This window comes from Varanus komodoensis, unplaced genomic scaffold (genome assembly GCF_004798865.1).
Source record: "Varanus komodoensis strain SLA01 unplaced genomic scaffold, ASM479886v1 scaffold27, whole genome shotgun sequence".
NCBI classification, from domain to species: domain Eukaryota; kingdom Metazoa; phylum Chordata; class Lepidosauria; order Squamata; family Varanidae; genus Varanus; species Varanus komodoensis.
This window is the reverse complement of record NW_025335701.1, coordinates 13,307,187-13,318,882: the sequence shown is the minus strand read 5'-3', so window position 1 is coordinate 13,318,882 and position 11,696 is coordinate 13,307,187. Positions and strand designations below refer to the sequence as shown.

General features: G+C 39.8%; 1 protein-coding gene across 6 annotated transcripts in view; it reads right to left on the bottom strand.

The window, feature by feature from the left end:
• Positions 1–11,696, bottom strand: part of BICD1 (BICD cargo adaptor 1) — a 121,963-nt gene that overhangs the window by 44,158 nt on the left and 66,109 nt on the right. For all 6 annotated transcript variants that reach the window (XM_044434297.1, XM_044434298.1, XM_044434299.1 and 3 more), the window contains one exon: positions 4,988–5,140. In XM_044434297.1, the coding sequence (XP_044290232.1) occupies positions 4,988–5,140 (153 nt within the window). The remainder of the gene's footprint in view (positions 1–4,987; positions 5,141–11,696) is intronic.

Sequence of the window (11,696 nt, the reverse complement as noted above, 5' to 3'; positions counted from 1 at the left end):
GCTGCACAATAAAAGTCTCATCTAGATGCAAATTCATACAAATATGAATATATTTTTCAAACAGTTTCTCTATACATTAAGATCAATAAATCCTATTTAGTTCAATAGGGGTTACTTCCAAGTAGACATAAATAGGGCTGTCGTGTAAGTGTGTTTAAAAATAAAAAGACAGAGCAAAACCTAATCATGAGAAGGGACAAATTTGAAAGATTGGACTGAAAGAGATAAATGTTCCCTGGAAAATAAACACTTAAATTATTCAACTTTACCAATATTCCTACATCATGAGAAAGGGCTTGCTCTTTGCTAGCAGCAGAAGGAACAGAAACAATGAAATGAATAATCTCAGAAATTAATCAGCTGCTATAACTAAACATGAAAGTGTATCTTGAAAGTAAGAATACTTTTCTGAGTTACAAGAAAACAAAAAATAGTACAAATGTGCCTTTTCTAAAAAAATATTTATTTAAGAAAGTCAAACACAACCTATATTTACAACCTGCTAATTAGGTTCCTTATAAAGTAGAATTAAATTCGATATATATTTCTTCTAAGTATCACATTGGATCCCAAAAACTATTTTAAGCAAGCCTAAAAGTTCTACCCAGGTTGTATGATTAGAAGTGGGCTGATTAGGGGTCATTTTGAGGACTTGCTTTCCTAAGATGGACCATGGTGCATACATGTTTTTTAATTGCTAATGGCAATTAAATGGCAATTTGTGCAGATAAGCGCTCACAAACCATATGGGTCTAAGCATGATTAGTGTGGGATAGGCTGATTTGCATAAATTGTCTGATTCTGCATAAATCATCCTGGAACCACATGTTTCTCAGGTGCTTATTTGTGCAAATTTCCCTAGAGATTGAAAAATATGCACAAATTGCAGTTAGAAGCTGGCAGGAAATCCACTGAACTCAAACAAGCCCAATTTCCCCTTTTTGGTACTTTGCTCACCTGACCCGACAACACCAGCATTGCTGTCATACTAGTATGAGTCCCCAAATCATTTTGAGCATCGATATATTAAGACAATGATGGAGAATATTATTGTACTATGAGCTTTTCTACATGAGCCTGTTAATAAACTGTTAATTCAATGAATCTAGCTTTGCTTTCCTTGTAGAAAACAAGCACTATACAAGCAGCACTTCCTTTCCTCCTTTTGCAATACCTCACCTCTTGGTCCCCTTCATGGATCCCTGCCTTGCTGTGGCGAAGGGGCTTACATAGTGCAATGAAGTTATGAGCTATGCCATGCAGGGGCACCCAAGATGGTCAGGTCATAGCAGAGAGCTCTGACAAAAGGTGATCCACTGGAGAAGGAAATGGCAATCCACTCCAGTATCCATGCCATGAAAACCCCATGGACAGTATCAACAGGCAAAGAGATATGACACTGGAAGATGAGCCCTTCAGGTCAAAGTAAATAAAATAAATATAAATATAAATATAAATAAAATAAAATAGGTGTCTGAGGAACAGCAGAGGGCTAGTATTAGTAGTGCCAGAAAGAATGAATGAAGCGACTAGATCAAAGCCAAAAGGACACTCAGTTTTGGATGTATCTGGTGGTGAAAGGAGAGTCCGATGCTGTAAGGAACAGTACTGCATAGGAACATGGAATCTATGCATCTATGCATCTAGTAAGATCTATCCATCAGGGCAAGCTGGATGTGGTCAAACATAAGATGACAAGACTGAACAGCAACATCTTGGGAATCAGTGAACTAAAATGGACAGGAATGAGAGGACTTAATTCTGATGACCATCAGGTATACTACTGTGGGCAAGAATCCCTCAGAAGAAATGGAGTAGCCTTCATGGTCAATAAGAGTAGGAAAAGCAGTACTGGGATACAATCTCCAAAATGATAGAATGATCTCAGTTTGAATCCAAGGCAAACCATTCAACATCAAAATAGTCCAAGTCTATGCTCCAAGCACTGGTACTAAAGAGGATGAAGGTGACTGGTTCTATGAAGGCCTACAGTACCTTCTAGAATTAACACCCAAAAATGATGTCCTTATCATCATGGCGGATTAGAATGCTAAAGAAGGAAGTGAAAAGATAACCGGAATAACAGGCAAATTTGGCCTTGGAGTACAAATTTAAGCAGGGCAAAGGCTGGCAGAATTTTCCCAAGAGTACACGCTGGCCACAGCAAACACTCTTTTCCAACAACACAAGAAACGACCCTACACATGGACCTCACCAGATGGTCAACAAAGAACTCAGATTGACTATGTGCTCTGCATCCAAAGATGGAAAAGCTCAAACCAGTCAGTAAAAATAAGACCAGGGAGCTGACTATGGGTCAGATCGTGAGCTTCTTGCCCTATTTTCAATGGAACTTTACCCCTTTACTAGGGTTAGGAATGTGCACCAGGGTAGGGTTAGCGTTTGAAAAACAAGGTGTCCTGGCATGGTTTTGATGGTTGGAATGTGTTTAGAATGGGCAGAAATGATGAGCTGTGCAGAAAACGCTACTCAAGGAAGGCTTTTCCAAAATAGCCCTCTTTTCAATGGAACTTTACCCCTTTATTAGGGTTAGGGGTGTGCACCAGGGTAGGGTTAGGGTTACAAAAATAAGGTGTCCTGGCATGGTTTTGATGGTTGGAATGTGTTAGAAATGGGCAGAAATGATGAGCTGTGCAGAAAAATGTACACAAGAAGGCTTTTTCAATATCCACCCCTTTTCAATGGAAGTTTACCCCTTTATTAGGGTTAGGGGTGTGCACCAGGGTAGGGTTAGGGTTGAAAAAGGAGGTGTCCTGGCATGGTTTTGATGGTTGGAATGTGTACAGAATGGACAGAAATGATGAGCTGTGCAGAATAAGCTTCTCAAGGAAAGCTTTTTTAAAATTGCTCTGGTTTCACATGCTAGCAATGTTATGTTCAAAATCCTACAAGCTGGGCTCCAGCAGTATTTGGACTGAGAACTACCGGAAATACAGGCAGGATTTCGAAGAGGCAGAGGAACCAGAAATCATATGCTAGATCATGGAGAAAGCTAGGGGGTTCTAGAAAAGCATCTACTTCTGATTTATTGACTATGCTAAATCTTTTGATTGTGTGGATCACAACAAATTGTGGCAAGTTCTTGAAGGGATGGGAGTACCAGACCATCTTATTTGTCTCTTGAGAAACCTATATGCAGGTCAAGAAGCAACAGTGAGCACTGGACACAGAGCCATGATTGGTTCAAAACTGAGAAAGGAGTTCAGCAGGCTGTTTACTGTCGCCCTGCCTATTTAACTTATATGCAGAGCACATCATGAGAAAGGTGGGGCTACATGAATCACAAGCTGGAGTTAAGATGGCTGGGAGAAATATCAACAACCTCAGATATGCAGATAATACCACCCAAATAGCAGAAAGTGAAGAGGAACTAAAGAGCCTCTTGATGCGCATGGAAGAGGAGACCCCAAATTGGCTTGAAACTCAACTAAGAAAACTAAGATCATGGCATCTGGTCCTATCACTTCCTGGCAGATAGATGGGGAAGAAATGGAGGTAGTGACAGATTTTATTTTCCTGGGCTCCAAGATCACCGCAGATGGGGACTGCAGCCAAGAAATTAAAAGACACTTGCTCCTGGGGAGGAAAGCTATGGCAAATCTAGATAGCATACTAAAAAGCAGGGACATCACCCTGCCGACAAAAGTGTGTATAGTCAAGGCTATGGTTTTCCCAGGTGCAATGTATGACTGTGAAAGCTGGACCATAAGGAAGGCTGAGCGCTGAAGAATTGAGGCCTTTGAATTGTGGTGCTGGAGGAGAATCCTTTGAGTCCCTTGGACAGCAAGGTGATCAAACCGGTCAATCCTAGAGGAGATCAACCCTGACTGCTCTTTAGAAGGCCAGATCCTGAAGATGAAACTCAAATACTTTGGCCACCTAATGAGAAGGAAGGACTCCCTGGAGAAGAGCCTAATGCTGGGAACAATAGATGGCAAAAGAAGGAGGAGAAGGCAGGGAATGAGGTGGCTGGATGGAGTCACTGAGGCAGTTGGTGTGAGCTTAGGTGGATTCCCTAAGGTGGTTGGTGGAGGACAGGAAGGCCTGGAGGAATGTTGTCCATGGGGTCGCGATGGGTCGGACACGACTTCGCAACTAACATAACATAAACCTCTTGCTAGCATTGTAGTATAGTGGAATAGTGAAAACACATGAAATCACCCTTCCTTTATTTTGACAATTAGATGATGCATTTTCTCTGCCTTCAAAAACTTGCTGAAAGTGCTGGTTAGATACAGAGGCAAAGTTGAAGGACCATGTTGCCCTCAGAACCTGTAAATAACCATGAGTAGGAAGTGACAACCGCATGCTAAATACAAATTAAAATTTTATCTAAAATATATACTATAAAATAAATATTATAAAATTATATATCCATCTTAAGTTGCTGCTCTAGGAAATCTGTATACAGTGTACATACTAGCTTTCTTCCAAGAATAGCTTTCCTAACCCAGCACTCTACAAACCAATAATTTCTTCCCCTTGCATTTTTAAAGAATTTGCTTAATAATTCAGGAAAGGGTTTGATTGTCCCCGTTAGTCCATTTAATGAACTAACTGAAAATTACTTAATTAAAATAATTAATGGGACTTGCAAGTCATTAGGTTTGCCTAAACTAACTTGCTTAAGTGCCATTAATTTTGATAGGTCTACTCTAAGTAGGATAAACTTGGCCACTACCCAAGGCCTGTAGCCCACAGTGATGCCCAATATTCTCCAATTATATGTATTGTTCTTGGATAATGATGACTTGGATTTAAGGTCAGTTTAGGCCAGTGTTCTGCCACCATCAGATGCCACCCTGAGAAGGTCACAGATAGTAGCCTTTTCAGCCCTAGTAAATGAGGTATCTTCTTTCTTTTTTAAATTTGGAGTTACCAGGAATTGAATCTGGGACCCTCTGCATGTAAATCTATATAGTTGCCCTCTTAAATTGGTAATGAGTCTGTATAATTCTGTGCTCACCTGGTTCTGTTTTAGTGTGGAAACCAATTTTTGCAAAGTAATGTTTTCTTCTTCAAGTTCTGTATAGTCCTGAAGTAGTCTTGCCTCTCTAAATTTGTATTCCTTTATTTCATCTTTCATCCGAATTTTTTGCAGTTCTGCCATTTCATTGCTCTGGAAAGGAAAGACAAAATATATACATAAATATTATTATTCATTTAAAAAAAGAACTAGGACTCATAGTAATCAATTTCAGTTTAGAATAGATACTCAACCAGCTGCACTTTCGTGCCTTCCATTTATTAGTGCATCTTCACAAATAAGTTAATGTGGGAGGAAACAAGGCATGCAGCCTTAAGATTATTTCCCCCCTTAAACTGAAATAACCATTGCCTTTCCTTCCCTGCTGAATTTTAGTCTCACATTACTTTTATTTACTGGATAAAGTCTTGTACCAAATACAGTTACTAAGTGCTCTTCTTTCAGCCTCATCACTTCTCTAAAGGTACAAAGCAGATCAAAGAGTAATGAAGTCTGTACTGTGAAGATAACTGCTAAAATCCCTGAGGGAAGAACACAACTTCCATCTTCCCCTTCTCAAAATAAGTGTAGCTATTTGTGTCTCTAACTAGATGTAAAGGCTTCATATAAAATATTTAACTAAAGAACAGGAAGAAAATAACTTGTGATGTTAGGGAAAGTTAGAATTTATTTATTTTATTACATTTTTATACCACCCCCCCTAGTCCGCATGGTTTTTTGGGCGGTTTACAAATAACACATAAACAATGATACAGTAAGCAATTACAAAACAATAAAAATCAGTCAAACACTAAATGAGTATCTAGGAATAATATGTACATATTCCAAGTAAATCTTATTCCATATTCTGCAGACAAATAGCTACTTATGTCAAGTACAACACTGTCCAGAAAGGAATGGAATTGCTCAAAAGGGGCAAGGAGATAAACTACCTTCCTATGACCAAAAATTACTATTACAGCAGGACCCCTGTATTCATGGGGATCAATTCTAAGCCTCCTGAGGATGCCTGACACCACAGACGATAGCAAACACTATACTATAGACATTACATTTCTTTTTTTCACAGTTTCATTCATTCTTACCTTAGGATACAATTCTTTTCTTCCTGCACGTAAAAAGTGAGAATTTTTACGTGCAGGAAGCACTTTACAGCTTCTCTTTGGCCAAGGTCAACCATGGTTAACTGCAACACAGTAGCTGAGCCAGCAGATGCTGAATACTTATTTATTCAGCATCACTGATGGACATGGAACTGCACAGCGCCTGGATATCATACATGGTGCCTACAGGGACCCATGTTGCGCACAGATACCTGTTTTGGTGCCCACAATGCTTCTGTCCCTCCTTATTTCAATTATACTTCTTCTATATACATAACTGGAAGGCTGGATTGCTGCAAGACAAAGCAACGTCTTCCAGTACATCTTTCAGTTCAAAACAGTTCTGCATTTTAAAGCTCAGGTCCCATCTCTGCCTTGTACTTAAGTTCTTGGGCAAGCGACTTTTTTTTTATTCCCACCTGTTGCTTTCTAGCAAATGAATGTTCCAAATGTGGCAGTCATTTTATGAACAGGCAAGCCCCTTGTGACAGCCATTTTGCAAATGAGTCCACAACACTCTCAAAATTGTAGAAGTGCTTGCTGAGACAAAGAGGTTGGAGGCTTGGAGACACTTGCTTTCCCTATCATATTGATCTTACTAGTTAGCAATTTAATGCAAGTATAAAGCCATTTTCCCATATATACTTTGTATTATATATCCCATTCATATACACTTTTATAAAGGGTGGTGCAGGGAAATGGGACATTTTGGAACTAGGAGTTGGTGACCCTGGGGCGTCGGCAATTGTTTGGAACCAGTGCAACCTCGTTTGGAACCCCTTTCCATTACTTATAATGGAGCAGTGGAGTGGTGCGCAACGAGCGTTCGCTGTAAAAGCTTGTTATAAGAATTGTGATAGTGTGACTGCTGTGCAAAGGGAATTTCGGTGCCATTACCAGTTCGGCCATCATGATTGTGTCCCATCTGCTCATGCGATTATAACATGGATGAGTAATTTCGAAGAAATGGGTTCAGCCTTAAAAAAGAAGTCTCCAGGTGGTGTTTGAAAGGCCTGCACACCAGAGAATTTTGAGGCTGTTTGAGCTGCCTTTGCCATTCGACCACATGCATCATCACTACATTCGGGGCAACAAAGTGTGGAGAGAATACTGCATGAGTTGAAGTTCCATCCCTACAAATTGCAGATTGTGCAGGAACTCAAACCTGCAGCTTCAACAGTTTCAACAGGATGGAGTGTCTTCATAATCTGCTCGACAATCAATGGCAGCTATTCAACAATGGTTAGCAAGGTGTGTCATTTCATGCAACGGTAACATTCCATGGCCTCCGAGATCCCCAGATCTCACTGTCTGTGATTTTTTTTCTGTGGGGACATCTTGAAAGCCAAGTGTACTGCTCACATCCTGCAACCATTGCTGAACTAAAAAGGAGGGCTGAAGAAGAAATCACTGGTATTCTTCTTGACATGTTACATCAAGCAATACAGAATTTCCACAACAGGCTGTCAGAATGTATACAGAGAAATGGACAGCACCTTCATGATGTTATCTTCAAGACATGAAATGAATATTGAATGCATATGGATTACCATCATTAATTGCATATCCTGTACAATACATTTCATCATAAAATGTATTTTGTAATGTGTTTATTCGTGCATTGAACATCAATGGAAAATACTGCATTTCCCTGTGCCACCCTGTATTATTCCACTGTTCTTCTAAGCTTAGGTGCTTTCACTATTTGTCTGAGCAGTAAGGGAAAGGCACCTTCCTTTTTCCCAACTCGATACCTCCTCTTTCCTCCCCCTGCTATTTTGCCTTCCAGATCCTGAGTATCTGCACTTAGGTCCATTATCCATGGGAAATAAGGGCTAAGGAGAGGATTCATGAAAAGGTTTGCATTACAGAGGAATAAAAACAAGTAACTCCATACTCTTCTGTCCAACAGACAGCCACTGTCCTATCAGTACCGTAAGATATAAGGGGCTGATCCATGATGAAGAACTGTGATGAAATGTGTTGTTTTCAAGCAGTACCTGGAATTGCACAATTGACCTGCCTTTCTAGTTTATTATAAACATAACTGAGATAATGTACGTAAGGTGCTATACTGCTTTTCAGAAGAACCTAGAAAGATGTTGTCATTACTTAGACTGTATTTCCTGTTCACTATGATGCTAATTATAAAAAAGTTATTTTATCTTTTTATCCTCATCAATTTTTTCAGGTAAAAATAGAGATGGAAGAAGCAATAGCAAAACATGTGAGGGCTGCAAATTGAAAACAATTGTGTCTACATCCTCTTAAAATACCATAAATTGAGTGCATGCCTCTTTTAGGAGCACCCAATTAGTGATAATTCTGTTGGGGTCCCTGGCGACCAGAAACAAAGGGAAACACAGACTCCAGTCCATAGCCAGAGTACCAAGTAAGAGCTACCTAGAGGTCACATACCCTCTTATCAGTAGAAATGCCAGTGGGATCAGTCTGGTCTGAATTTCAATAGCTTAAATAACCCTGGCATTCTTAAACCAAACTCTCCCTACCATTATTTTTCCCTCTTCTCCCCTTCACTTGTACAATTTCTTAGACTGTACGGCCAAGGACTTACAGACATATATTTGTAAGGACAAGAAGAATGATACAATATAAGGAAGTTGTGTAACATTTAGATCCATCTTTAATCATTATAGTCTGTTTTGTGCTTTCAGGATGGAGTAGGCAATGAGTAAATGGTTCCTTATTATTTCTAAAATAGCAAGTGCAATAATTTGTCTGCATCACTGTTCTTTTTATAATTCTAAATGATGTAATATAAATTAGCTATAGCTGTTCCCAGGGCTTTGTTTCATTTTAAATATTAATACGACATAGATACAAAAATACTTGGTGCAAAACGATTCCTACAAAAGATTCTTAAATCTTGTCACATAATACGGTAAGTAATTGCTGGACATATTCCGATCACGGAGAATGCCTGCATTGTGTTGGAAGAGATTCAAAAGCAAGCACCACTGCAGTCTAGATATCCTCGTGTGTTGTTTTTAAAAGCAAGCAGCTTGCATTCATTGGATAAGATGCTTCCTGTTTCTCCAGGGCTCAAATAAAACCATTTGATGGATTCATCTTCATTTTAACCCTTACACCAACTGACATCAAGCAATAGGATTGTGAAACACGGGATCTGTTTTATCTTTTTTTACAGCGGAGATGGACAAAGAACAGACATGAGAAATAGTGAGCAGGTGTTTGTTTATCACAAGGTTGCATTCCAAGCATACTCTATGTTAATTAGATGATACAACAGGCATCATTATCTCCCATCAGCCATAGCATGAACTTGCCCAATGACCATAGTATGACCTTGTCTATTAGTTGATTGATTAATAACAATAGTAGAACTAGCTTATGATGAGCAAATTACCAAGCAGTACTTAAACCAGCAGACTTGGGACGGTTCAAGATCAGTGACTTCTACTAAATACTTAGATTCTAGATTCCTATCAGTTTTTTAACTGAGCTGAAGTCAGCTGTAGGATACTGCAATTTGACCTAGTTAAATTATTTTTTTTTATTATTATTATTATTATAACATTTCTATGCCGCCCCTTGCCGAAACCTCGGGGCGGCTTACAACATGATAAAATACATTGAAATACAATAGTACATAATAAAATTACCATTAAATATAACAATACAAAAAATACATTGATTTACAAATACAAAGTTAAAATTATCAGTATAAAATAAAAATATAGGAGGAGAAAGAGAAGGAAGAAGTTGCCCAGGCCAGATCATATGTTTTAACAATTGAAATGATGTTTAAATAAAAAGGTCTTTACCTGGCGCCGAAAAACCAGTAACGACGGTGCCAGGCGGACCTCTTTGGGGAGTCCTCTTTGCTTAGAAAATTATGCTTAGAAACAGGCTGCATTAGCAACTACAAAGCATTAACATTTTCCCTTTGCATGACAATGTCTTGCCTTGGCCCATAGATTATGCCTACCAAGAGGTTCCTTGATACAAGGAGACTTCAGAGGGTTTAAAATAGAGCAGTGAGGCTGCTATCAGGGACTGGCTGACACAAACACATCACACCAGTCCTCTATCAATTACATCGATTACCGATTGAAGTCCAAGCCGAATTCAAAGTGCTAACATTAAAAGTCCTAAAGTTTTGGGCCAGGTTATCTGAAGGAATGCCTTCTTCCGTTATATGCCTACCTGAACCCTGAGATCATCAATGGAGGTCCTTCTCAAAGAGCTCCTTCCAAAGGAAGTGTGACCACCAGGGAAGGACTTTCTCAGTTGTGGCAACTCATTTGTGGAATCAGCTCCCCAAATTGGCACCCACTCTTTGCTCTTTCAGGTGAAAACTTTTATGTTCCCATTATATTAATAGATTTTCCCCATTTTTACTGCATTTTACTACTGTACCTCTAGAGTGATTTAGCTCCAGGCATGGTGGGTGGATTATTGTTTTAAAGCATTACTGTATGTACACTAAATATATTATTATGAATTTATAATGATTGTTTTATATCAGATGTTGTTTTTCTTTTTTTGATCTTGTGAACCACACAGGGAATCTCCAGGCTTATGGAGTGTAGAAATATAATTAAACAAACAAACAAACAAACAAGCCACTTGACAATAAAAACAGAAATGTAGAAACCGAGCAAGTCAGAACTGCACTAGAAGTGGCAGGGCGACCCAGAAAGCAGCCAAGGAGGACACCCTTCCAGAAACAGCCTCGGGCACCCACTGAAAGTGGCAGTACTCAATGGCAAAGCAATCCTTCTTTTTCTACTTCTATGTTCACCTGCATTCCTACTTCTCCTAACTCTCTGTTCAGCATAACGGGGTGATGGTCTCTGCCAAGTAGCAGGCCATTCCTCCTGGAGAAGTTGCAACAATTTATTCTGTAAAGAAGGCCACAGCCTTGAGTTTACAACTGCTGAGCATGGCTGTCAACGACAGCCATTTTGGAGGACAGAGGACATTCATTCGTAGGATCAGCATAAGTAGATGACCTGATGTCACGTAACAACAACAATCCTTCTTCAGGTTATGAAAATGAAGGACAAGAGAGGGATGGGCACTTTTCCTAGCAATGGAGGGAGAAGCACATCAAACCTTTGTCTCATACCACAGGGGGAGAATCCAAAGAAGAGTTCAAAGACTCAACCATAAATTGACATGCATCTGACATAAAGGTAGATGAGCTTCAGAAGACTTGGAGGGCCTAGCTCAAGAGGTTACCTGTCTTGTACTAAGCTAATATTGACTAACTTTGGCATCCATTTCTCTCTTCCCATACCTCCCTTCTCCACCATTCCTCTTGAACGCTCCAGTGCATCTCCTCTGGCAATTGCTTAGGCTGATATGCAGGTCTCTAAGCCAGGGAGAGCAATGCTCTCGGTGTTCGGCCAACTCTCAGCCGTCAATCTCCTGAGCAGGGTAGAATCCTTCTTGCTGCAGAGGCAGCACTAGTGCTATCATGATGGCTACTGTGTGTGCATGTTCCCTGCCACCTGAAGGTGCAGTTTTCACACTGTGCCATGTGCACGAGCACAGTGTGCAATGCTTTCCCCATGTGGTGGAGTCTGCTGCCTCTCACC